Source organism: Gasterosteus aculeatus, chromosome 7 (assembly GCF_964276395.1).
Source record: "Gasterosteus aculeatus chromosome 7, fGasAcu3.hap1.1, whole genome shotgun sequence".
In the NCBI taxonomy this organism is placed as follows: Eukaryota; Metazoa; Chordata; class Actinopteri; order Perciformes; family Gasterosteidae; genus Gasterosteus; species Gasterosteus aculeatus.
Genome location: NC_135694.1, coordinates 3,683,369 through 3,706,356, shown reverse-complemented (window position 1 = coordinate 3,706,356; position 22,988 = coordinate 3,683,369). Strand labels below are relative to the sequence as shown.

Sequence of the window (22,988 nt, the reverse complement as noted above, 5' to 3'; positions counted from 1 at the left end):
ACTCTTCTGCACTAAAGCGGGTAAAGCTTGTGTTATTCGACTGGACTAAATGCGTCCTGTGTAACCATGGAGCTACGGCCTGCAAAACATTATGCAATTCCAATTAGTGTCTATTTTCTCATCAAACAGCTGCGCTTGGAAGCAGGAGGCTAACAGTGAACTATTTTATATAACCCGTAAATACAGGAGATGCATGAATTAATACCAGATTTAAATGGCGAAGTAACGTTAAAAGAAAATTGAAAAGAAAGAGCTTAACTTTATAATTGATTGTAACAGCGTATAACATCAAAATGTATCGATGGGACTGTCCAACAATACTTAGGTATAAATCACATTTATTCATGGACATCATTTCAATTTGAAAACAACTGCACAGCTATTGGTGTCCAAGGCCAAATCATTCATGTATAAATGCTTCAATTATGTGTAGGTTATTCATAAGATGGATTCTTCTTCTTTGATCCGCATCAGGCGGCAACAACAGCCTTCCCGATGTTCTCCCCCTGCAGTATTCCCATAAAAGCAGCCGGCATCTTTTCAAAGCCTCTTGTGATGTGCTCCCGACACTGCAGTTTGCCCTGCAGCGGTGGAATAGACAACATCACATGAATTAGGCTAATGCAGGACCGTGTGGCAACTGTACCTACTGAGATCAAACATCAGAATAAAAAACACTCTTCCAGTCCCTGACCTCTTTAAACCATCCCATCAGCCTCTTGAGGGACTCTGGGTGCTTGTGCTCCCATCTGGACTGCATGAATCCCTCCATCTTAAGCTGCTTCAAGATCATTGTGAGCTGGGGGAACGGGCCTGACGAGAAAGAGAGAGATGAAGTTAAAGAACAACAACAACAACAAAAAAACTTTCATGGTGTACCAAGGACACAATTCTGTCAAGACAAAGGTCTATTTACACATCTGCTCCAACGTTGCAGTAACACAATGTCGCCCTCTGGTGGACAAAAACGTTAAAATTGTTTGAACATGTTCGGTTGTAAAAGTGTTAACAACTTGTATACACAGTCTTATCTGCATTACAGTGTAATTGTCTCACAAACATTGTTCAAATTAAATCAGACCAGTTCACATGAAGGACTTTTAGGAGGAGTGTGCACACCTGTTTGCGGCGTAGTGTCATTGTATGTAGAAATAGAGCCACATATGGCTATTCTTCCAAAGTTCTTCATCTGTTGAATGGCAGCACTTGAAAAAGGGCCTCCCACCTTAATAAAAAGAAAAGAAAACCAGTTCAAAGGTGAGCAAGTAGCGAGTAAGTTGGAGACATTTGCCAAACAGACGGAGCATAAACAGTAGGACACTTTGCGGGCTCTGAGATAAACCATCACATTTTCAAAGAAGCAGTCGTATCCGTCCGGAGACGCCTTCTTCAGCGCCTCCTCCAGGGAGCCGACGGTCTTGTAGTTGAAGGCCTCGTCGAAGCCCAGCTCTTTGAGGAAAGCCACCTTGGCGTCGGAGCCCGCCGAACCCACCACCTTGCAGCCCTTGATCTTGGCGAGCTGTCCCACCACGGAGCCCACCGCCCCCGCCGCAGCGTTCACCAGCAGGGTCTCGCCCTTCTGGAGACCCAAGACCTCTTCTATGCCGTACAGGGCCGTCAGTCTGGAGAGGAAGAGAGAGTCACAAGGAAAGAAACATGAGCGCGTGTTCTCCCTCCAGTTCAGCAGAGGAGCCTCTTTGTCCCATTAGCTCATTATAACTGCTTCCAAACAAAGATGGAAGTGTTTATAGACAACTCTTAACTCGCCGGCAGGACAAAACATCTGGAGCCTCGACTGTTTATTTCCTCAAAGAAAGACAGAATGCAGCCGCTCTGCGGTTCCTTTAACAGTTTAGGTATCAGGTCAGGCATTCCCTTCATGCATATCAGTTGCACAGATGCTGGATGTATATTTCTACCCATAGAGGCCAGTGAGCGTCCGTCTTACCCCGGCATGCCGATGGCGCCCAGAGCCAGGGACAACGAGACGTCTTGCGGCCAGCCGGGCATGATGGGGACCAGGTCTTTGCCGTCACAGACCGTGTGGCTCCTCCAACCACAGCGACCGACCACATGGCTCCCCACGGGGAATGCCGGATTCTTGCTTTGGATCACTCTGCGGGAGAAAACAGAAGGAGGAAATCTGTAATCCGTCGGACTCGTCCCACCTCGAGTCGCTGAGCTCATTTGAAGCCTCACAGATGGGCAGGAAACAGACTGGGCCAAAAAGTACATTTAATTGTGTTGTGGTATCCAAGACAACAGTACGACGTAGAAAGTACAAAACATGTGCACTTCAAACAGATCCCTTTGACGCTGTTTGTTCAGTTTGGTCACAGAGTAATTGATTCTGCATGTTTATCGTCAAAAACTTTCCAACTGAGTCACGGTGAGCGTCAGAACTCTCAGCCAAGAACTTTCACATTATCGGCCTTTACGTCTCAGTCACCGTGACTCAAATGGTTTGATGATTTATACCAGGTGTAGGACGGGTTCGGTTTACACATCAGTGCTTGCAGGGTAAAGACATTCCTGTTTAAGTGTGTGTTTGTTTGTGTGCGCTCTTTACTTGGCCACTTGACTCCCGATCATCACATCGCCTTCATTCATGCGAAACTTGCTAAATGGCCTGTAAAGAAAACGCAGTCCACAATATTGCGTCAATAATACGACCCTTTGGTTTAATGATTTTTTTTTTTTTAAGAGAGAAAGCGTAAACAACAATAATTCTGAATGTTTGCATTCAGAATTAAGATGCACTCACCTCATGTAGGGGTCCACACTGAGAAACAGCGCCTCCAAAAGCACCTCTGAAACCAAAAGAGACATCAGTGCTCCACTACACACCTGAAACGGACCTGTTCCTCTTCTCCATATCACATACACACTGACTCATTTCATGAGATCGGTGCTTGATGTCTGACATGAGATGAAGCCACATTATGTGCGAGTATTTGAGAGACAAAATAAATGATCTCACCCCCATCTCTGGGCGCAGGGAGCTCCTCCACCTTGAGCTCAAAGTCGCTGTCCTTCGGGAAGCCGTCGAAGTGCTTGGCCAGGATCCACGTCTTAGCTCGGACCATGATTCTTTGTCTGGGGCAGCTGTGAGAGACGGGGCAGTTGTTAGGAAATGATATAGACAGTGACATTAGACGCAGCGATGCAGTTCTTGGTTCGGTGAACCACAAGACGTTGAGATGTATTAACCACTTACTACAACGTGAATTCACGCTATAATAACTTATACATCAAGACCTACTCGGATCATGAGGGAGAGACATTTGCTGTGCACTGGTAAGAATAATGTGTGCATTTTTAAGGTGCATCCAAAATATGCAATGCGAAACTGTAATTAAAGACGAATGCCTTAATTATCCTCACACAGAAGCTGCAAAAACAGGAAGAAACAGTGCAGTACTTCTTTATTATGCAGATCAACCACATCAATATTTTCACATAATCTGCTGGGAATGGTTCTTAACGCAGTTGTAGAACCTGCCAGTGAGTAAATGTCTATGTGATGATTTAAACATCAGTAAAAGAGATACTTGATAGTTCTGAAGAGCAAAGAGCATAGAACTACAAAGTTTTGTGAGACGTGAACTCGCTGCTGTGGGTCCTCTGTCTTCCACATGTTCTTATGTTCGAGTTGGTTTAAGGATGCGATTTTACATATATATCAATCTGTCGGACTCACCAGTTCTCTTTCTCCACAAAGAAATGGCAGAAGTCGCGTTGTCACCGAGGACTCCGGGTAGGATGAGGATGGGCGAAGACGGATCTTGGTAGTCTTGAACACTTTTCTAGACAAAGAAGGCGGGAACTCCGCTTTATTACTTCGACCTGATTGGTTGCGGTGGACACGCAGCTTCTGACGTATGACGCAGGACGTCACGTCGTCTCCGCCTCTCTGCGTGCCGTCAGTTTAGATGTTTGGCGCGAGCAGACTGCTGTCTCGCACCGGGCGCAAACACAGAACGGGCTTCCTGAGTGTAACCGGTAAGTTTCGAGGTGCTAATTGTTTCACAAATTTCACTTTTGCGCTAAGATAATACACGAATAAGCGGTTTTAAACCGGTGCCATATTATTGTTGCATGCTACCGTTACCTACTTTCTAGCGTTTAACGACAGCGGGCTGGTGTACCGCAACTGTTTGGCTAAGCTAGCGTTAGCTGACATACTCAAAATAAGGAAAATCGAACGGTTTAGCTAGCGTTAGTAAAGAAAGCTAATATCAGGGAAAACTAACGTTAACTGTTCTGACGGATTTGTGCGCATGTAGAGACGTTGTTTTGTCATCTCGTTTATAAGTCACACGTCAACATTAACTTTCAAAATCACTGCTAACTGTTCAATGTTGTTATATTGACTGTTTAATTGTTGACATGTAACCTCGTTAAACGTTATTATATCGTTATAACGTTAATCTTTCGATTTCTGTTACTTCATCGTAACGTTAAGTTACTGTTGCAACAGCAGTTAACAACATAGTGTTATAATTTTCAGATTTAGCTAATCCGTTTTAAAGAAGTCGTGATTCAACTTTGGTCCTCCTGACTTAAGTTGTGTTTTACTGACCGTATTGCTTTCTAATATTTAGTGTACCCTTACAAATAGGAATGGAATGGTGACTACATTAGTAACGTTAACACAATTCAACGTAACGGCACCACAAAACTCCTCCTTTATTTCTCTTCAAAACGGTGTCTACAAAAATGTAACATTATAACCTTATACGAGATGAGAGCAAATGTGCATTGACACATAATTTTTTGTTAACTGTTAGTCAAAGAAAACACGCTAAAAAACACTTATGACATTATTCCAGTGTCTTAATAAAGTGCAGTGAAGGGTTTACAAAATATGTGTTTGTGGCTGCGTTTTATGTAGCTGATGATTTTTTTTTTTTAGTGTCTGGATCATCCAAAATCATGCAACACAATTCATGACATCTCTAGTCTTAAGAGACCCAGAATATGCTTTTCTTTATGTACTCTCACTCTCTTTGTATCCATCTTCACCCTAATCCTCCACAATCCACACTGTGCTGCTTTGTGACTGAGCAGCACAATATTCGGTTGCTGAACCAGCATGTTAAACGGTGGCCAGTTTGTGGAGGCCTTGGGCCGTCTAGGTTACCCCGGTGCATCATCACTGAAGCCCTCAGACTTTGACTGGCTCTTTGACTGCGCCCCGGAGAACCTTCACTTCCTGCGGTTTGTCTGTCGGACCCTCAACCAGAGCAACGTTCTCACCAAGGAGGAGGCGCTCGCTTTTCAGGAGCTACGGAAGTCCGGCAAACCGTGTCTGGATGAAGCAGCCCTGGGCGAGGTCCTTAAAACCATCGGACCTCCAGATGGGAGCAGTGCAAACCTCCTGGGGCCCTCTTCTTCATCGTCCTCTGTGTTTGCAGCCGAGGGGGATGTGACCGTAGAGGACTTGGAGGCAGAGCTCCAGGCACTGCGCAAAGAAAAAGACCTCAAGCAACGGCGCTATAACAGGTTGCAAGTTGTGGCCACCTCCCGCGCAGACGTTGACCTGCGGCTTACTGCAGAGCTGGAGAACGCTGCGTGTAAGCTAAAAGATGCCAGTGCTTCCATTGGAGCTGAGAACGCTGACACCAACGCTCTATTAGAAAACCTAACGGATGAGGTGGGAAAGCTTGCTTCCTATCTCCCAGTTCCCTCAGAGGCTACGCAAAAAGGAAAAGGAGACCTTGTGACCTCAATAAGCTCTTCCATATCCAAAAGCCCCCCTGTCCTCCTCTCTCAGCTGCCCTTGGACCCCTACCTGCACCAGGAGGAGCTCAACACTAAAACACTAGCTGTCTTCACACAGAAGCATTTCTTCCAGGGCATCTCTGACATTGTTGAGACTTCTTGCTCCGAGCGCTTCCAGCTCCTTGACCTCAGTTCTTGCGACGATGAAGAGGATGTAGAGAATGCGCACAAAAGGAGGGGAACAGAGGAGCAAATAGTGGACAGCAGGAGGACAGAGATGGCCAGACTCCAGTGGTCACACATTGTGGCCCAGCACCAACTGATGCAGGTATTGGCAGAGGAGAAGAGTGTCTTGGCTGGACTGGATTGGCTCTCTGAGAAGTCCTCTCACACCAAGGTAACGCAAACATATACAAGTTGTCAGATTTATTATCTCCTACAAACAGTATCAACGGTCTTATAGTGCATCTTGGTTATTATTTCAGTTCCTGTCTCAAGCTCTCCTTTTCTAACAATCTCTTCACTCTGCCAGAGCATCTCTACGTCCTCCTCACTGCATGTCCGTGAGGTTGTATCCAGGAAGGAGCTGCAGGCGGTGGAGGCTGAGCTGGAGGCTCTGCTACATGGAGCGGTACCTGCTGCCCTCAGAGAGTCGGCCAGGTTGCTTAATGTACCTATAGTGAGGGGAGACCTGGATCTGCAGCAAACCAGGCAGGACTACTACACCTCCAGACAGAATCAGGTCAGCTGGTGATACCAACCGTTTAACCCTCTTTTTCTGTAAAAACAAAGTATTTTGCATTGGTCAGGCTGAGCTTTTAATCATCTCATCTCAGTATTGTATTGACAATTCAAATTTCTTGCTCGATTTATATTTTAGGAAAAACAAGGTTTGAAATATAACTGTCATATTGTTTGAGAGGGGCATTGTTACTGAATACATTTCACAAGTAGGAACAGGAGTATATCAGAAATAAGTGTCCTGTTGCGATGTACTTCTTACGATGTACTCTTAGGTTCGAGACTACCTACTCCGCCAAAAGGCGTCTTTTGACCTGCTGCGTCTGGGTCAAGAGATGGAGTTAAGAAGGTGGAGGCTGTGTGTAAAACAATTGGGAGAATTAGATGGCAGACTCGTAAAGGAAAGTGAAGCATCAAACCTGCGAATGGAGTCCCTGTCCCACCCTGACCTGGCTATCAACGCCCGACCCAACCCCATCATCAGCTGCAGGGATGCAGCCTTCAGCAGGTAAGAAGACTCAAGCTGTTTGCTGTAGACCCGGGCTGCAGGCAGTTTATTAAAAGCACTTATTCCCTTCCTTTATTCAACGGTTTGGTTGTTTTAATATTTGTTAGCCAATGTCAAAAAAGTTAGCTAGTAATACATAGTAGTTTGTGGTTTTATATTTAAACAAATTTACATTTATTTGTTCACTGTCACGTAGTGGGTCTTAATTGGAACGATCAAATTTGCAGACCTGAAAATGGGTTACTCACCTGACTCCTCTGCAATACTGCGGCACTACGTTGGTTGCTTTGGGCCCCTGATGTTCTTTGTCCTTTTTTAAATGCACGGTATCTCACCGTTTTTCACCTTACTGCTCAGGCTGCTGCAGATCCTGGACCACGACTCAAACCACGCTCGATCAGAGCCTTTCCGGACATATGAAGCATTGGACCACGCTGCCCGGGACCTCGCAGGCAGCCTCCAGGTGACCCGAGATGCTGTAGCTGGCGCTGGCTGTGAGCAGCACTACACCGCCACTCGTCTCCATGGCGACTGTGAGGCGCTCCACAGGGCAATGTACACCGAGCTCCAGCAGCTGATCTTGGGGCCGCAGGTATGTCCAACGGCCATCACTGACCAGGAGCTGCTTTGCCCCAATGCACAGGTGGGTTTGTTTCCTTTTACTCACGGTCCTCTTGGTCTACCGCAAATAGTGCCTTTTAGAAGCATCCATCATGTGAGTCAGTTGAATTTCAAATGACATGTCACTGTTGGTAGCACAATGTGTTTTTTACTTTTGCACCTTTTTCTCAAATATCGCAATGTCAAGACACGCTGGGAGCAAAAGCACCGTGTGATTAATGGCTCTCTGGATGCACTTGCTTTAACGCACAAAACCAGCTTCAGTATTGGGAAAAGTCTCTTTCACTTTACTACTGTTTTATTAACACATTTGAGATATTAACAGAAATATCTGCAAGTAAGTTTATGAATTATTTGGATTAATTGCGAGCTTGATAGTTTGATTCATCTGATGCATCAGTTAACCCTTTCTTTTTAATACCGTTGTTCATTTCTCGTGCCTCTCCATGTGTCTCTACAGGAGCTGACGGTGAAGCTTCTGCAAACAGAGTCTCAACTGCAGAGTTTGCAGCAGTTAATGCAAGAAATCCTGGTGGAGCTTAAAGCCAAGCGCTCTCAGCTGGAGCGCAACGCCCTCCTCAGGCGGGAGAGGGAGTTGTACATCTATTTCCACCTGGATGCCCGGCTGCTTAAGAAAGTAGTGGAAGATCTGGAGGGCAAAATGACCGCAAAGAGAGGACAGCAGTAAAGCCTGCGAGAGGGAACTATAAGTGCTTATTGCCTGCGAGAGGGAACGAGGAGTGCTTATTGCCTGCTCGACTTCAACGTGCAGTTTCTGCGCTAAGGGAGTCGACCTGTGTTATAAGTACAGTGTGCTTTCAGTGGAGGAGGTTCATTAAGTAGGCCTTGACCATGGACAGTTTGTACAAGCATGGACTCACTCAAAATCTGCTCCTTCACTTGGCTTGTGCAGGAGACAAGATCTCTCCGGCATATTTGTCATCATATTTGGGACAAAACTAAACTTGAGAGAAAGTTTGGTTGTGTGTGAGAAGCGCTGGATATGATGATTGGGATCAATTTTCACATGAACTATTATTTTATTGTCTAGCTTATGATCTAAAATACATGTCTTTTTTGCCATCAGATGAATAAAGTGGTATCTTTATGCAGGTTGAATTGTGAATTTACTTGAAATGATAGTGTGTATAGTGTTTCTGAGTTGCTGGTTTAAATCTGTGTATAACTCACCAAACCAGGCTCCGTTATTCACTCAGCATGAAGAGGTGACACCATCTTTGTCCTGTAGAAATGCACGGACCTCCTCGCCTCTCCAAATAAAACTGAGAATTTATGAGTGTCGAGCTGCACCGTGGAGAAAGTAAGTTGTTAAAAAAATGTGGTGTGTTCATTTAAATGTGCACATTGAGGACATGAATCCTAAAATATCCATTGGTTCAGATGACCTTGTGTCCCTACTTCCTTTTAATGTTCTTCTATAACTTTAGGTAACAGAAGAGAAAACCGTCTGAACTTTAGTATGCATTAATAATCTCGGTTGCTGGTTTTGTGAGTGAAAAGCATGCATTATAGATCTGGCACTCTGTCTTTAACTTTCGTAGCTCAACTGAGGAAATCAGGCTGCCTTTCCTCTACAATCCTCCTGACGAGGAGGATGCTGATGTGGTTTTGTTCCCCACAACCGTGCACCCTAATGCCAGCTGGAGGAGACACCGAGCCCGAAGGGAGGGGGGGCACACCGAAATGAGTCAGGGTTGCCCCCTGTGGACAGCGAAAATAGGCACAAAGCCACAGGTAACTGCATTATCATCCATGCTGTTGAACTCAATCTCTTAAAATGGTATGTTTAATATTTATATTAGTTAGCTTTTGGAATATTTTAGAATATAATATATATATATATATATATATATATATAAATTTATTCTTGGTTTACCGTAAAGGACTGAATCTGCGCAGCTCAATTTTCGTGTAATACACCAACGTTACGTCATCGATTTGTTTCTCTGCCTTTTTAAATTTTGCATTTAAGTTCCATATATATATATATATATATATATATATATATATATATATTATATTTCAAAATGTAACATTGTCTCCAACATTGTCAAGTACATGTATGCAATAAGGGGGGAAAAAACTGAATCTAATGTTTACTTCTGATTTCCGGAAACTAGTTTAATGGATTTCTTCTTAGAGCAAATCATGTTCACTTTGCAGTAGCACCATTGCAGTAATATCAATTTGGCCTTAGGGGCATTAAGCATCATTACAGACAGGTGTAATTTGGGGTCTGGTCTATGCAATGGATACATAACTCTTAATACTGGTTCAGTATAAAATACTCACATCACCATCAAAACATTATGCAATTCTAATTAGTGTGTATTTTCTGATCAAACACAGAGCTGCACCTGGGAGCTAACAGTATATATTATATAACCCGCAAATACAGCAGATGCATGAATTAATACCAGATTTCAAGGGTGAATATGTGATATCAAAAGAAAATTGAAAAGAAAGCCCTCAACTTCATTATACATACAAAAAGCTGTCACTGAATGCAAAGCACATGGTTCATTTTGTTACAGCGAATAACGTACAAATGTATCGATGGGACCGTTCAACAATACTAGGTGAACTAAAGCAAAAAAAAAAGTATAAATTGACTAAAAGACTAACAAATTGTAGCACCTAAATTGTATTTATAGTGGCACTTATCTATAGCGAATTGTAAATTGGCTTATTTGAAATTGCACTTTCTTGTTTCTTGCTCTTCTGAGTTTGTACCCTTACTTCTTTGGATGAAAGCGTCAGCTAAATGACATGTAACTTAATGAATCACATTTTTTCATGGAAATAATTTCAATTTGAAGACAACTGGACAGCTAATGGTGTCCAAGGCTAAATCCTTCACGTATAGATTATTTATTCATGTGTAGGTTATTCATAAGATGGATTCTTCTTTGATCCGCATCAGGCGGCAACAACAGTCTTCCCGATGTTCTCCCCCTGCAGTATTCCCATAAAAGCAGCCGGCATCTTTTCAAAGCCTCTTGTGATGTGCTCCCGACACTGCAGTTTGCCCTGCAGCGGTGGAATAGACAAAATCACATGAATTAGGCTAATGCAGGACCGTGTGGCAACTGTACCTACTGAGATCAAACATCAGAATAAAAAACACTCTTCCAGTCCCTGACCTCTTTAAACCATCCCATCAGCCTCTTGAGGGACTCCGGGTGCTTGTGCTCCCACCTGGACAGCGTGAATCCCTCCATCTTAAGCTGCTTGAAGATCATGGTGAGCTGGGGGAACGGGCCTGACGAGAAAGAGAGAGATAAAGTTAAAGAAAAAAACAAAACGTTCAATGGTTGTACGAAGGAAACAATTCTGTCAAGACAAAGGTCTGTTTACACATCTGCTCCAACGTTGCAGTAACACAATGTCGCCCTCTGGTGGACAAACACGTTAAAATGGTTTGAACATGTTCGGTTGTAAAAGTGTTAACAACTTGTATACACAGTCTTATCTGCATTACAGTGTAATTGTCTCACAAACATTGTTCAAACGAAATCAGACCAGTTCACATGAAGGACTTTTAGGAGGAGTGTGCACACCTGTTTGCGGCGTAGTGTCATTGTATGTAGAAATAGAGCCACATACGGCTATTCTTCCAAAGTTCTTCATCTGTTGAATGGCAACACTTGAAAAAGGGCCTCCCACCTTAATAAAAAGAAAAAGAAACCAGTTCAAAGATGAGCAAGTAGCGAGTAAGTTGGAGACATTTGCCAAACAGACGGAGCATAAACAGTACTGTTGCAGGACACTTTGCGGGCTCTGAGATAAACCATCACATTTTCAAAGAAGCAGTCGTATCCGTCCGGAGACGCCTTCTTCAGCGCCTCCTCCAGGGAGCCGACGGTCTTGTAGTTGAAGGCCTCGTCGAAGCCCAGCTCTTTGAGGAAAGCCACCTTGGCGTCGGAGCCCGCCGAACCCACCACCTTGCAGCCCTTGATCTTGGCGAGCTGTCCCACCACGGAGCCCACCGCCCCCGCTGCAGCGTTCACCAGCAGGGTCTCGCTCTTCTGGAGACCCAAGACCTCTTCTATGCCGTACAGGGCCGTCAGTCTGGAGAGGAAGAGAGAGTCACAAGGAAAGAAACATGAGCGCGTGTTCTCCCTCCAGTTCAGCAGAGGAGCCTCTTTGTCCCATTAGCTCATTATAACTGCTTCCAAACAAAGATGGAAGTGTTTATAGACTACTCTTAACTCGCCGGCAGGACAAAACATCTGGAGCCTCGACTGTTTATTTCCTCAAAGAAAGACAGAATGCAGCCGCTCTGCGGTTCCTTTAACAGTTTAGGTATCAGGTCAGGCATTCCCTTCATGCATATCAGTTGCACAGATGCTGGATGTATATTTCTACCCATAGAGGCCAGTGAGCGTCCGTCTTACCCCGGCATGCCGATGGCGCCCAGAGCCAGGGACAACGAGACGTCTTGCGGCCAGCCGGGCATGATGGGGACGAGGTCTTTGCCGTCACAGACCGTGTGGCTCCTCCAACCACAGCGACCGACCACGTGGCTCCCCACGGGGAACGCCAGATTCTTGCTTTGGATCACTCTGCGGGAGAAAACAGAAGGAGGAAATCTGTAATCCGTCGGACTCGTCCCACCTCGAGTCGCTGAGCTCATTTGAAGCCTCACAGATGGGCAGGAAACAGACTGAGCCAAAAAGTACATTTAATTGTGTTGTGGTATCCAAGACAACAGTACGACGTAGAAAGTACAAAAAATGTCAGGATTAACAATTATTGCCAAAATATGTTAGACATTCAAGGAATTTGACACGCGTCAACATCGGACAGTAAGACAATGAGACAATGGACAACATGACAAATGACTTGGCATGTTCAATTTACATATTTACTATTTAACTCAACAGTATAAAATAGAAGGCTATGGGCTAGGGGGATAGAGAATAAAAATAAAATATACAGATAACCTTACTCTACACAACTGTTAATTAATTGAGTATATTTGTACTCTCACTGAGTCACAGTGAGCATCTGAACTCTCAGCCAAGAACTTTGACATTATCGGCCTTTACGTCTCAGTCACCGTGACTCAAATGGTTTAGTGATTAATACCAGGTGTAGGACGGGTTCGGTTTACACATCAGTGCATGCAGGGTAAAGACATTCCTGTTTAAGTGTGTGTGTGTGTGTTTGTGTGCGCTCTTTACTTGGCCACTTGACTCCCGATCATCACATCGCCTTCATTCATGCGAAGCTTACTATACGGCCTGTAAAGAAAACGCAGCCCACAATATTGCGTCAATAATACAACCTTTTTGGATTAATTAATTATTTTTCTTTTAGAGAAAGCGTAAACAACAATAATTCTGAATGTTGTTAAGATGCACTCACCTCATGTAGGGGTCCACACTGAGAAACAGCGCCTCCAAAAGCACCTCTGAAACCAAAAGAGACATCAGTGCTCCACTACACACCTGAAACGGACCTGTTCCTCTTCTCCATATCACATACACACTGACTCATTTCATGAGATCGGTGCTTGATGTCTGAGATGAGATGAAGCCACATTATGTGCGAGTATTTGAGAGACAAAATAAATGATCTCACCCCCATCTCTGGGCGCAGGGAGCTCCTCCACCTTGAGCTCAAAGTCGCTGTCCTTCGGGAAGCCGTCGAAGTGCTTGGCCAGGATCCACGTCTTAGCTCGGACCATGATTCTTTGTCTGGGGCAGCTGTGAGAGACGGGCCAGTTGTTAGGAAATGATATAGACGGTGACATGAGACGCAGCGATGCAGTTCTCTGTACAACTTGGATTCATGTGAAAGCTATAGTAACTTGAACAAAACAATAACTCAATGATTTGAAGTGATTTATTAAAGCAGCAGAAAGTAAAGTTAGCTGTACGTTGTTGTACTAGATGTGCACCATACAAGAATTGTGTGGATTTTTAAGTTGAATCCAAAATATGCAATGCGATTAAAGACGAATGCCTTAATTATCCTCACACGGACGCTTCAAAAACAGGAAGAAAGAGTGCAGTGCTTCTTTATTGTGCAAATCAACCGCATCAATAGTTTCACATAATCTGCTGGGAATGTTTCTTCCTGGAAAACAATGATTCAATAGTTCTTAGCACAGTTTGAAAACGTGACAGTGAGTAAATCTCTGTGATGATTTAAATATTACAAGAAAGACTTTGTTAATGGTTCTGAAGAGCAAAGAGCATAGAACTACAAAGTCTTGTGAGACGTGAACTCGCCGCTGCGGGTCCCCCGTCTCCCACATGTTCTTATGTTGGAGTTGGTTTAAGGATGCGATTTTGCATATATATCAATCTGTAGGACTCACCAGTTCTCTTTCTCCACAAAGAAATGGCAGAAGTCGTGTTTTCACTGAGGACTCAGGGCAGCACGAGGATGGGCGCAGACGGACCTTGTTAGTCTTGTACACCTTTTATTGACAAAGAAGGCGGGAACTCCGCTTTATTACTTCGACCAGATTGGTTGGTTCTCAAATATTGCAACGTCACGACACGTTGGGAGAAAAAGCACTGTGTGACTAATGGCTTAACGCACACAAGCTTCAGTATTGGGAAAAGTCTGTTTTCCTTTACTACTGTTTTATTAACACATTATGTAATTTGAGATATTAACAGAAACATTTGCAAGTAATTTTATGATTTATCTGGATAAATTGCCTTAATTGCGCAACTAACTATGCTTCATTTGTTGCATCACTTAACCCTTTGTTTTTGTTTTTTATACCCTTGTTCATTTCCTCGTGCACCTCTCTGTGTATAACTCCTACTTCTGTTTAGGCCGTTGACCACTGAAGAGTCACGTATCCTCAGGTAGTGAGACAGAGAGCAGCCTGTCCTTCAGGGGACAGATGGAGCAGTCCAGCAGCAGGTTGTACTCTGGTCCTCTTGTCTGTTTTCCAGTTTTAGTCTCTGCAATCAACTCTATTGTCAACTCACATCTTTGACAGTAGTGCTTGACATCGAAAGTATTTGCTTAATTCTCATTGGTCCTCTTGATTTTGGTAACACATACTCACATTTCTGGGTATTTTCTTTTGCTGCCAAATAAGGCACGTTACAATTAATTATTGGCCGCCAGATGGAGCCCTGGTCTCAGAGCAGCAGGAGCATGAGTCAGGAGGAGAGAGACACAGAACGGTACGTCAGATCAAGTAGTAGCTACACACAGATGTATGAAAAAAAGAAAATAGTAACGGCTCAGACCCTCTTGGTCCAGTCTCCAGGTGTCCTGCTTTCCCACCTCTTACTGTTTTTTTGTTGTTGTGGTTGACCTGTCACATTAAGAATTCTCCAAGCTGCTGAGTCTGCTAAAACAACTCAAGGACTGTCAATGCTGTCTTTTTAAAGGGTGGAGATAATCATTAGGATGCTACTTGTAGGGGCTGTAATCCAATAACAAGGACCAGATTAATACTTGTTGCTGTAAAACATGGCATTAAAGTCAGAAACCAAGTGTCTGGCTGAGACTAAATTTGCATCAAACAAATGCGACTGGCAGAATGCCCTTGTCCTGTCACACAAATTGCTGAGGTCTATGCACTGTGTAAGCGTCCACACGTCATTTGTTAACACATTACGCTTACATAAAGACTTTTATTTTGAAGGTTGTCTGTAAAGTGGTATTTTTGGGGGGTTTCTTGGGTTTTTATTTTCTTAATGGATTTCTTCTTATAATAGCACCATCACAGTCATATAAATTTGGCCATATTAAGCATCACTACAGACAGGTGTAAATTCGGGTCAGTATAAATACTGTCATCACCATGAAAACATTATGCAATTCTAATTAGTGTCAATTTTCTGATTAAACACAAAGCTGCACATGGAAGCAGGAGCCTAACGGTGAACTATATTATCTAACCCAGATTTAAATGGTGGATATGTGATGTCAAAAGACCGTATAAAATAGAAGGCTATAGGCCAGGCGGATAAAGATTACAAATTAAAAATGCACAAGCGAACACCATTCTCTACACAACTGTGTTGTGAGTATATGTGCACTTCAAACAGATCCCTTTGACGCTGTTTGGTCACAGATAAAATGATTCTGCATGTTCATTGTGAAACACTTTCTCACTGAGTCACTGTGAGCGTCTGAACTCTCAACCAACGACTCACATTATCTGCCTTTGCGTCTCAGTCACCGTGACTCAAATGGTGATTAACACAAAATGCTGTGTGTGTGTGTGTGTGTCGCAACTTGACTGATCATCACATCGCCTACCGAACGACGTGTACCGATGTGCGCGCGCTCCGCCTCTGACGCTTGGCGCGAGCAGACTGCTGTCTCGCACCGGGCGCAAACACAGAACGGGCTTCCTGAGTGTAACCGGTAAGTTTCGAGGTGCTAATTGTTTCACAAATTTGACTTTTGTTCGAAGATAACACACGAATAAGCGGTTTTAAACCGGTGCCATATTACCGTAGCACGCTACCGTTACCTACTTTCTACCGTTTAGCGACAGCGCGCTGGTGTACCGCTACTGCTTAGCTAAGTTAGCGTTAGCTAACATACTCAAGAAAACCCAACGTTTTGATTTGTGCGCATGTAGACGCGTTGTTTTGTCCCCTCGTTTATAGGTCACACGTCAACATTAACTTTCGAAATCACTGTTCAATGTGTTTGTTGTTCTTCTTCATCGTAACGGTAAGTTACTGCAAATAAATTCAACTTTGGTCATGTTGACTCAACGTTAAGTTTTACTGACAGTGTTGTTTTCCAATATTTAACGTTACTGTACCCTCAGTGTTAGTGTAACAGGTTAACGGCACCACAAACCTTCTTATTTTCTCTTTACAACGGTAAATGCCGGTTTGAATCTGTGTATAACTCTCCTACCTCCCCCCCCCCTCTCCAAGAGTCACGTATCCTCAGGTAGTGAGACAGAGAGCAGCCTGTCCTTCAGGGGACAGATGGAGCAGTCCAGCAGCAGGTTGTACTCTGGTCCTCTGTCCCAGGCGGCCCAGAAGGTCCTGGCTGTTCTCCGGGCCCAGAGTCTACATGCAGCCAGACGCAACCGCCACTACGCCCAGCATCACAGGCAAAGTCAGTCCGGGTGCAAGAGAAGAGCATTTAACCAAAGCTTATTGCAAACAACGAAACATCCTTTATTTAAAGTATAGAGGAAACTGGTTTCTCGTCATTTGTTTAGTTGATGTTGATAATGTTTATTTTTTCCGGTTTTAGCCTCTTTGCAATCAACTCTATTGTCAACTCACATCTTTGACAGTAGAGCTTGACATAGAAAGTATTTGCTCAATTCTCATTGGTCCTCTTCAATTTCTGGTTATTTTCTTTTGCCGCTAAATAAGGCATATCACCAAGGTATTTCAGTACTCATAGATTTAGTTACCAGACGCTCTCTGCCGTCTTTCATATGTAGCAGTGCAGGGCAGTAATGGCCGCCAGATGGAGCCCTGGTCTCAGAGCAGCAGGAGCATGAGTCAGGAGGAGAGAGACACAGACCGGTACGTCAGATCAAGTAGTAGCTACACACAGATGTATGAAAACTATTATTCAATCAGCCATTTCTCTCACATTTTATTTCTACTGTAGTAGCAGTTTAATAGTGTATCAGTACAAACATGGCAGAAGTACCTCGCACTAGATTTTGAATGGTGATAAATGTAATTGTATGTTCTATAATGGGCAGTAGAAGGATATTTATAGCACACTGATGCCATAATATGAACCCTAATGTACTTAATGTGAGCTTACAACTAAATTATTAAAATGGCTTCCTGTCACGTCTCAGACCCTCTTGGTCCAGTCTCCAGGCGTCCTCCTTTCCCACCTCTCACCGTGACGCCTCCAGCCAGCAGCAGGGATCTCAGTGTTATCAGCACACGCAGACACCCGGCCGCCCCGCGTCATCCCAGGACGCCTCCCGTTTGTCCCCCTGCTGGGAATCCTCGCTCCAGAGGCAGACGTTGCATAGGGGCTCACAGATTCAATCCCACAAAAAGCGCTCCGAACCCCCTGCCTGCCTGTCAAGCCAGGCTCCGTCATTCACTCAGCACGAAGAGGTGACACCATCTTTGTCCTGTAGAAATGCACGGACCTCCTCGCCTCTCCAAATAAAACCGAGAGTTTATGAGCGTCAAGTTGCACCGTGGAGAAAGTAAGTTGTTAAAAAAATGTAGTGTGTTCATTGACATGTGCACATGACACACTTGAGAGTTGGAGACCTGCATCCTAAAATGTCCATTGGTTCAGATGACCTTGTGTCCCTACTTCCTTTTAATGTTCTTCTATAACTTTAGGTAACAGAAGGGAAAATAGTCTGAACTTTAGTATGCATTAATAATCTTCGGTTGCTGGTTTTGTGAGTGAAAAGCATGCATTATAGATCTGGCACTCTGTCTTTAACTTTCGTAGCTCAACTGAGGAAATCAGGCTGCCTTTCCTCTACAATCCTCCAGACGAAGAGGATCCTGATGAGGTTTTGTTCCCCACAACAGTGCACCCTAATGCCTATGAAGAGGGGCGTGCATTGGATTGTTCCGGAGTTTCTTACTTCGAAGCAAGTGTAGTGACCTATGGTGACACGTCACATGCACAGAATGAAAACATTAATTCGGATAGCTGGAATGTTCCCAGAAAGAAGCTAGCCACCACTGTAGCTGTGGACAGCCTCGCAAAGTGGAACCTACCACTATGCAACCGTACTGAAGAGGCCATTAGTGGAGGAGAAGATGGAGGCATATTTTATCAACAGGCAGAGGAGCAGATGGTGGATTCGGAAAATGTGTCCGGCACAGAGCATCAAATGCAGGATGGAGTAATGTGTGAAGAGACGAGATACCTGGCGGCACCAGTGCCCTTTGAGAAAGGATCAGCCGATGAAATGGAGCGACTTCTTCTTTCGGGCACCAATGAGAACACTAGTTTAGAGACGAGTTTGAATTTATTCTGGACCAAAAGCTTCTGCTCTGAGGTTGCAATGTCTGGACAGAAGGAAGATGTTGACTTTGAGAACAGAATTAATACATGTGAACCTCTACCTTGCATCGAGGATAAAGAGATGTACTGTACTGGCAGCCCCAAACAGATCTTAGTACCTTTAGAAAGGAGAGAACACAAGGTGAGCCACTGCCGAGCTCGTTACCCTCAGGACGTGAGTCCGTCTGTAACTGAAAGAGCAGAGGAGCTCCCCACAGAAAACCCACTGATGTGCAGCGACCCCACCAAAGTAGTCCCGGGTGACACCACTGCTGACGACCTGCAGAGAACCGCAGAGGAAAGAATAGATGTGAGCGAGGTCAATCTGGAAGGGCAGAGGGAGGGCAGGGCAGGCAGCGACGCAAGCACAGGAGATAAGGTGGAGACAGACAAGCCACATTGTTGTGATGTCCAAACAAGAGAAAGCTGGAGTAAAAGAGTTTATAGAGAGCTCACTGTGTCAGCTGGAGGAGACATCGAGCCAGAAGGGAGCGGGGCACACCGAAATGAGTCCGGGATGTTCCCTGTGGACGGCGAAAACGGGCGCACAGCTACAGGTAAGTGCATGATTATCACTGCTTTTTACCCCCATTAGAATTTCATTTGTATTAATCACCACTAGAATGCTGCTGCAGGCAATGCTCTCTAATGCCAACACTATTGTTTTGTTGTTGTCAACTTGTCACATTGAGAATTCCCCAAGTCTCTTTACACAACTCAAGAACTGTTAACACTGTTAATTATTATTATTTTACCATTAAAGTCAAAGAAAGTTTGCATCAAACAAATGCCGCTGGCTTTCAGCCATCGTTCTTTCATCGCAGCCTCCGCGCTTACAAGGGAGGTTGTGCGCCGGCTCACGTTAGAGCTGCAGGAAGGAAGCTTGAGTCTCAGCGGCTGAGACAATGCTGAAAACACACAGGCTAACAAGTTGCAAGCTGTGTCGTAACAGAATGCCCTTGTCCTGTCACACACACTGCTGACGTCTCGTATGCACTGTGTAAGCGTCCGCACGTGCTTTGTTAACACATGCTTACATAAGAAAGCGGCGTCATTGATGGAAGACATGTCTGAAAAGTGATGATTCGATAATAAAATGTTCTCATCTCATCGCCGCCAGAGGACTCAGGCAAAGAAAGTCGTTCCACGCCAACGTTGTCCCAGGAGCGAAGGCCAAATAGGTCAGGGTTCAGAGCTCCATGTCTCCCTGGGAACCACCGGCACCATGACAACGAACTAGTGAGTGTGTAATACCAATACAGCTTTACACGACAGCTGAACTTTGAACGGTACACCATGAGTGATGCCTCAGAACATCACGGCAGTTGTATGAGGTATAAGTTAAAGTCCACTCTGCTGACACGGTTTGATTGGGAAATTTTTTTCCCCTCATTTTGATTAGTTTATTTATATTTTAGTTCAGAAGTCCTCATGCTTTCCATCTGTCTCCCACTCTGTAATCCCTGTAAGCAGAGGCAACAGTGTGTACATAGCAGCAGCCCACCAAAAAAGTCCTGAAATTTAAATAGCTGCTTTCAAAGGGATTAGGCCTCTATTTCCCCCGAGCACACAGAAATCAATCTGGCTTGTGTGATGCTGGGTGCCGTCGGCGGTTTAGCAGCCGCTGACGAGCGATGTCTCCCAAATGAGCGTCAAAAAAACATATTGGCGTAAAAGAAGAAAGAGCAGCACAGACAAATAACTATAAAGGGAGCCGGAGAGACGTAGGGAAGGTGTGGGAGAGCGATGGAGAACTGAGGGGGAGAAAAGTGAGGGAGGCCTAAAGATGGAGAAGGAGAGAGAGAGATAGAATGCGGGCTTTACTTGCAACAATCAGCAGCAACAGCATCGATCTCCCCTCATTCCCTCTCTTACTCTCCCACTGCGGAGCCACTGGCCTTGGCTTTCTCTATCCAGCAGCACAGCACCTGCGGGGGAGGGGTGGTGTTTGGGACTTTGTCAGTAGGACACTGGGTTGTGTTTACAGGCAAACAAGGAAGACTCTCCTCAGGGAGCTGAGTCACAGGAATTGCTACTTACCGAGGCCCGCTGCTGACACTGCATCCATAAAGTCACACCCAGAAAATACCCTGAATACCCAACGTAACAACTGCTTACCCAAATTTTGAAGAATGCACGTGCACACGCTGGGTGCATCTGAATAAGTAGGGATGGGAGTTGCCGCTATGAATAATGGAGGGGTTTTAAGATGCCTTGACGGTTACAGGGAGGTGAGGCTATTCTTTTGGGAGACAGGACTCAAGTTTATCGCGCTTGTTTTCATCCTCCCACCTCTCCTCTGGCCTCTATGGAACCATAACGTTGTTTGTTTAGTTTCAATCTCTTGCAATTTTGTAATTTGCATGCTTTCATTTCAAAACAAACCCTGTGCATAATGTAGTTTCCTCTCCATCACTTGCACCCCTCACTAGGGCTCAACTTACTGTGGGACAAATGTTTTATTTCATTCCACGCGTTCACACCTATATTCATATACATGTCTTTTCTCCTTTCATCACATCTTCCCGCTTTCCCTTTTGCTTCTTCCCTTCTGCGTCACTCTTACTGCTCTCCTGCTTACTTCCTCAGCTCTCACTCGCTCTCACATATCGTGTATCATCTAAACATGAATGGGGACGGGTAAATAACACGGGAATCCATTTCTGTGCTAATTTTGTGCAAACAGAACTTTGGACTTGCTCCTGCTTTTCTTGTGTATTGATTTTCTGTTTAACAAACACAGGGAGACTTGAGGTTTTTTTTGAGTGCATTTTGTTGTTTTTGTTTTGTTGGCTTCTCCTGATCCCTCTGTTTACTTTGTTCCTTTCCTATTGACACTGTTCACCTTTTCATGTGTGCAGGCGGCTAATGGAAAGGTCAGAGGAAGAAGCTTCAGCAGTGTACTGGCCAGCACTTCTGCTGCCGAACAAAACTCCTCCTCAGGACGGGACGCTGCGTTGACCACTGCAAAACCGGGCAAAAGAATTGAAAACAGCAGAACTCATTCCTGCCATCCTCCCCTGATCCCGTCCTTCACCTTGAAGAGGAAACATGAAGATCTTCAGCGGCAATATGCAGAACCCACTCCGAAAATCTGCCTCACTAGGCGTCATCCAAAATGGGAAGCACCTCATCCTTCTCAAGAAAAGGAGCAAGGAGTCAGCGAGCTGAAGAGAGCCGGGTCCACGACCTGTAACCCTGAACACTCAGCAGAACCGCTGCAGACTGAAGCCGGTCCTTCACATGAAACAGGAATAATATCAGGGACTCATGAAGACTCGCATGGCCCAAAGCAAACCCCACAAATTCGGCAGAGAAAGACAAAAGAAAGGTGCAAACCCCTTAAACACAAGGGGGGTAAACATGGGTCCGACCTGGAAATAGACGAGCCAAAGATAACTCATGCGGAGGCCGGCGGTCCTGAGCTCTCGAACCAATCCAAAGCCGGCTCTCTGACTGCAACCCTGACATCCGACCCCAGGGTGAAGGATTCTGGGAAGATGAACCTGGACGAGAAAACGCAAACGCTTGAGAGGGCAAAGAAGGCCGAGGCGCTGGTGCTCACCTTGGTCTACCGAGATGGAACCACTCAGTTTGACCCGGAGCAGGTGAGCAGAGCTGGCCGCCGCATGTGCAGATTTATTTGTGTGGCTTTATTGACCGTCTGTTGATTTCCCTCTCGAATCCTCGATAAAGAAGCTCACCCCAGAAGTTTGCGGCCTCCTTGTACTGTTGAAGAACAATCCTGACGGCACACCGGAGGACCCGCTCGGGCCCAACGACAGGCTGGTCTATTTAAAACTAGAGCACACACCTGCATGGGCCCAGCAACACACTCAGCAGAGCAAGGAGCTCTTTACTAGGTGTGTGTGTGTGTGTGTATGTATACGGTCTTGTGACATTAATGCACTGATGATGCGGTTTGCCACCTGCCCATCAGGACTGTAACTATACCATTCATACCCACGCATACACCGGGCCGCCGATCTTCTGATCTGCTTTTAATTCCATCAAGAAAAAGCTGAGGGTTTAAAACGTGAGTAATTAAGTGTGTGTGTGTGTGTGTGTGTTCTGCAGAGATATACTGCTACAGGTGCTATCAAGATCTCAACTGGTGGTGTGCTATAAAGCCAAGGACCTGCTTCGTACAGCTCTGCAGTTTTACGGACCCGAGCTGGGCTTGAAACAAGGTAGAGCGTGCACAGGACTAATCACTTAGAGACGCGTCTTTGTTCCAATCTCCTATCCTCCTATGTATCCTTTGGTGATCCTTTTTTTCTGTTCAGCCCAAAAAATCCAAGGTGCAAACAACTGATGTGAAAATACTCTAAAACAAAAACTAAATCCATAATGAGATAATGGTTTCTTCTTTCACTAACAGCAGTATAATTCTGAAACTATGTTGATTACA

General features: G+C 44.8%; 4 protein-coding genes across 11 annotated transcripts in view; 2 read left to right on the top strand and 2 right to left on the bottom strand.

The window, feature by feature from the left end:
- Positions 1–321: 321 nt before the first annotated feature.
- Positions 322–3,920, bottom strand: LOC120823024 (prostaglandin reductase 1). Its single transcript, XM_040183081.2, has 9 exons — positions 3,701–3,920; positions 2,981–3,105; positions 2,765–2,810; positions 2,570–2,629; positions 1,949–2,116; positions 1,349–1,622; positions 1,120–1,225; positions 695–813; positions 322–581 (listed from the first exon to the last, which is right to left on the bottom strand). Exons 2-9 carry the CDS (start codon positions 3,084–3,086, stop codon positions 471–473), a joined length of 990 nt encoding a protein of 329 aa, XP_040039015.2. The 5' UTR covers positions 3,087–3,105; positions 3,701–3,920; the 3' UTR covers positions 322–470.
- Positions 3,876–8,702, top strand: haus3 (HAUS augmin-like complex, subunit 3). Its single transcript, XM_040183079.2, has 6 exons — positions 3,876–4,002; positions 5,071–6,121; positions 6,257–6,466; positions 6,741–6,973; positions 7,331–7,616; positions 8,055–8,702. Exons 2-6 carry the CDS (start codon positions 5,096–5,098, stop codon positions 8,280–8,282), a joined length of 1,983 nt encoding a protein of 660 aa, XP_040039013.2. The 5' UTR covers positions 3,876–4,002; positions 5,071–5,095; the 3' UTR covers positions 8,283–8,702.
- A 1,019-nt stretch (positions 8,703–9,721) lies between these two features.
- LOC120823026 (prostaglandin reductase 1) lies at positions 9,722–14,076 on the bottom strand. The gene is made up of 9 exons (XM_040183082.2): positions 13,944–14,076; positions 13,202–13,326; positions 12,986–13,031; positions 12,802–12,861; positions 12,013–12,180; positions 11,413–11,686; positions 11,176–11,281; positions 10,759–10,877; positions 9,722–10,645 (listed from the first exon to the last, which is right to left on the bottom strand). Exons 2-9 carry the CDS (start codon positions 13,305–13,307, stop codon positions 10,535–10,537), a joined length of 990 nt encoding a protein of 329 aa, XP_040039016.2. The 5' UTR covers positions 13,308–13,326; positions 13,944–14,076; the 3' UTR covers positions 9,722–10,534.
- Positions 14,077–15,708: 1,632 nt separating this feature from the next.
- Positions 15,709–22,988, top strand: part of poln (polymerase (DNA directed) nu) — a 32,368-nt gene continuing 25,088 nt past the window's right edge. For 6 of the 8 annotated variants that reach the window (XR_013468153.1, XR_013468154.1, XR_013468152.1 and 3 more), the window contains exons 1-9: positions 15,811–15,967; positions 16,495–16,681; positions 17,019–17,103; positions 17,391–17,756; positions 18,014–19,134; positions 19,698–19,816; positions 21,439–22,185; positions 22,274–22,440; positions 22,655–22,767. Coding sequence is in view for 2 of the 8 variants with exons in the window: in XM_040183073.2 (XP_040039007.2) it covers positions 16,549–16,681; positions 17,019–17,103; positions 17,391–17,756; positions 18,014–19,134; positions 19,698–19,816; positions 21,439–22,185; positions 22,274–22,440; positions 22,655–22,767 (2,851 nt within the window). In the remaining 6 variants the exon portion in view is untranslated. Of the gene's footprint in view, positions 15,968–16,494; positions 16,682–17,018; positions 17,104–17,390; positions 17,757–18,013; positions 19,135–19,697; positions 19,817–21,438; positions 22,186–22,273; positions 22,441–22,654; positions 22,768–22,988 lie in introns of all 8 variants that reach the window. The other 2 variants (XM_040183073.2, XM_078105617.1) reach the window with 2 other exon arrangements.

Bases quoted from the DNA above. Each gene is read 5' to 3' on its own strand.
- LOC120823026 (XM_040183082.2), bottom strand. From the start codon at position 13,307: ATGGTCCGAGCTAAGACGTGGATCCTGGCCAAGCACTTCGACGGCTTC. The intron at 12,862-12,985 runs GTGAGTGCATCT...TTTTCTTTACAG, and splicing joins AGTGTGGACCCCTACATGAG to GCCGTATAGTAAGCTTCGCA. The intron at 10,878-11,175 runs GTGTGCACACTC...CTTTCTCGTCAG, and splicing joins TGACACTACGCCGCAAACAG to GCCCGTTCCCCCAGCTCACC.
- LOC120823024 (XM_040183081.2), bottom strand. From the start codon at position 3,086: ATGGTCCGAGCTAAGACGTGGATCCTGGCCAAGCACTTCGACGGCTTC. The intron at 2,117-2,569 runs GTAAAGAGCGCA...TTTCTCCCGCAG, and splicing joins ATCGGGAGTCAAGTGGCCAA to AGTGATCCAAAGCAAGAATC. The intron at 1,623-1,948 runs GTAAGACGGACG...CTTCCTCTCCAG, and splicing joins GGCGCCATCGGCATGCCGGG to ACTGACGGCCCTGTACGGCA.
- haus3 (XM_040183079.2), top strand. From the start codon at position 5,096: ATGTTAAACGGTGGCCAGTTTGTGGAGGCCTTGGGCCGTCTAGGTTAC. The intron at 6,122-6,256 runs GTAACGCAAACA...TCACTCTGCCAG, and splicing joins AGAAGTCCTCTCACACCAAG to AGCATCTCTACGTCCTCCTC. The intron at 6,467-6,740 runs GTCAGCTGGTGA...ATGTACTCTTAG, and splicing joins ACACCTCCAGACAGAATCAG to GTTCGAGACTACCTACTCCG.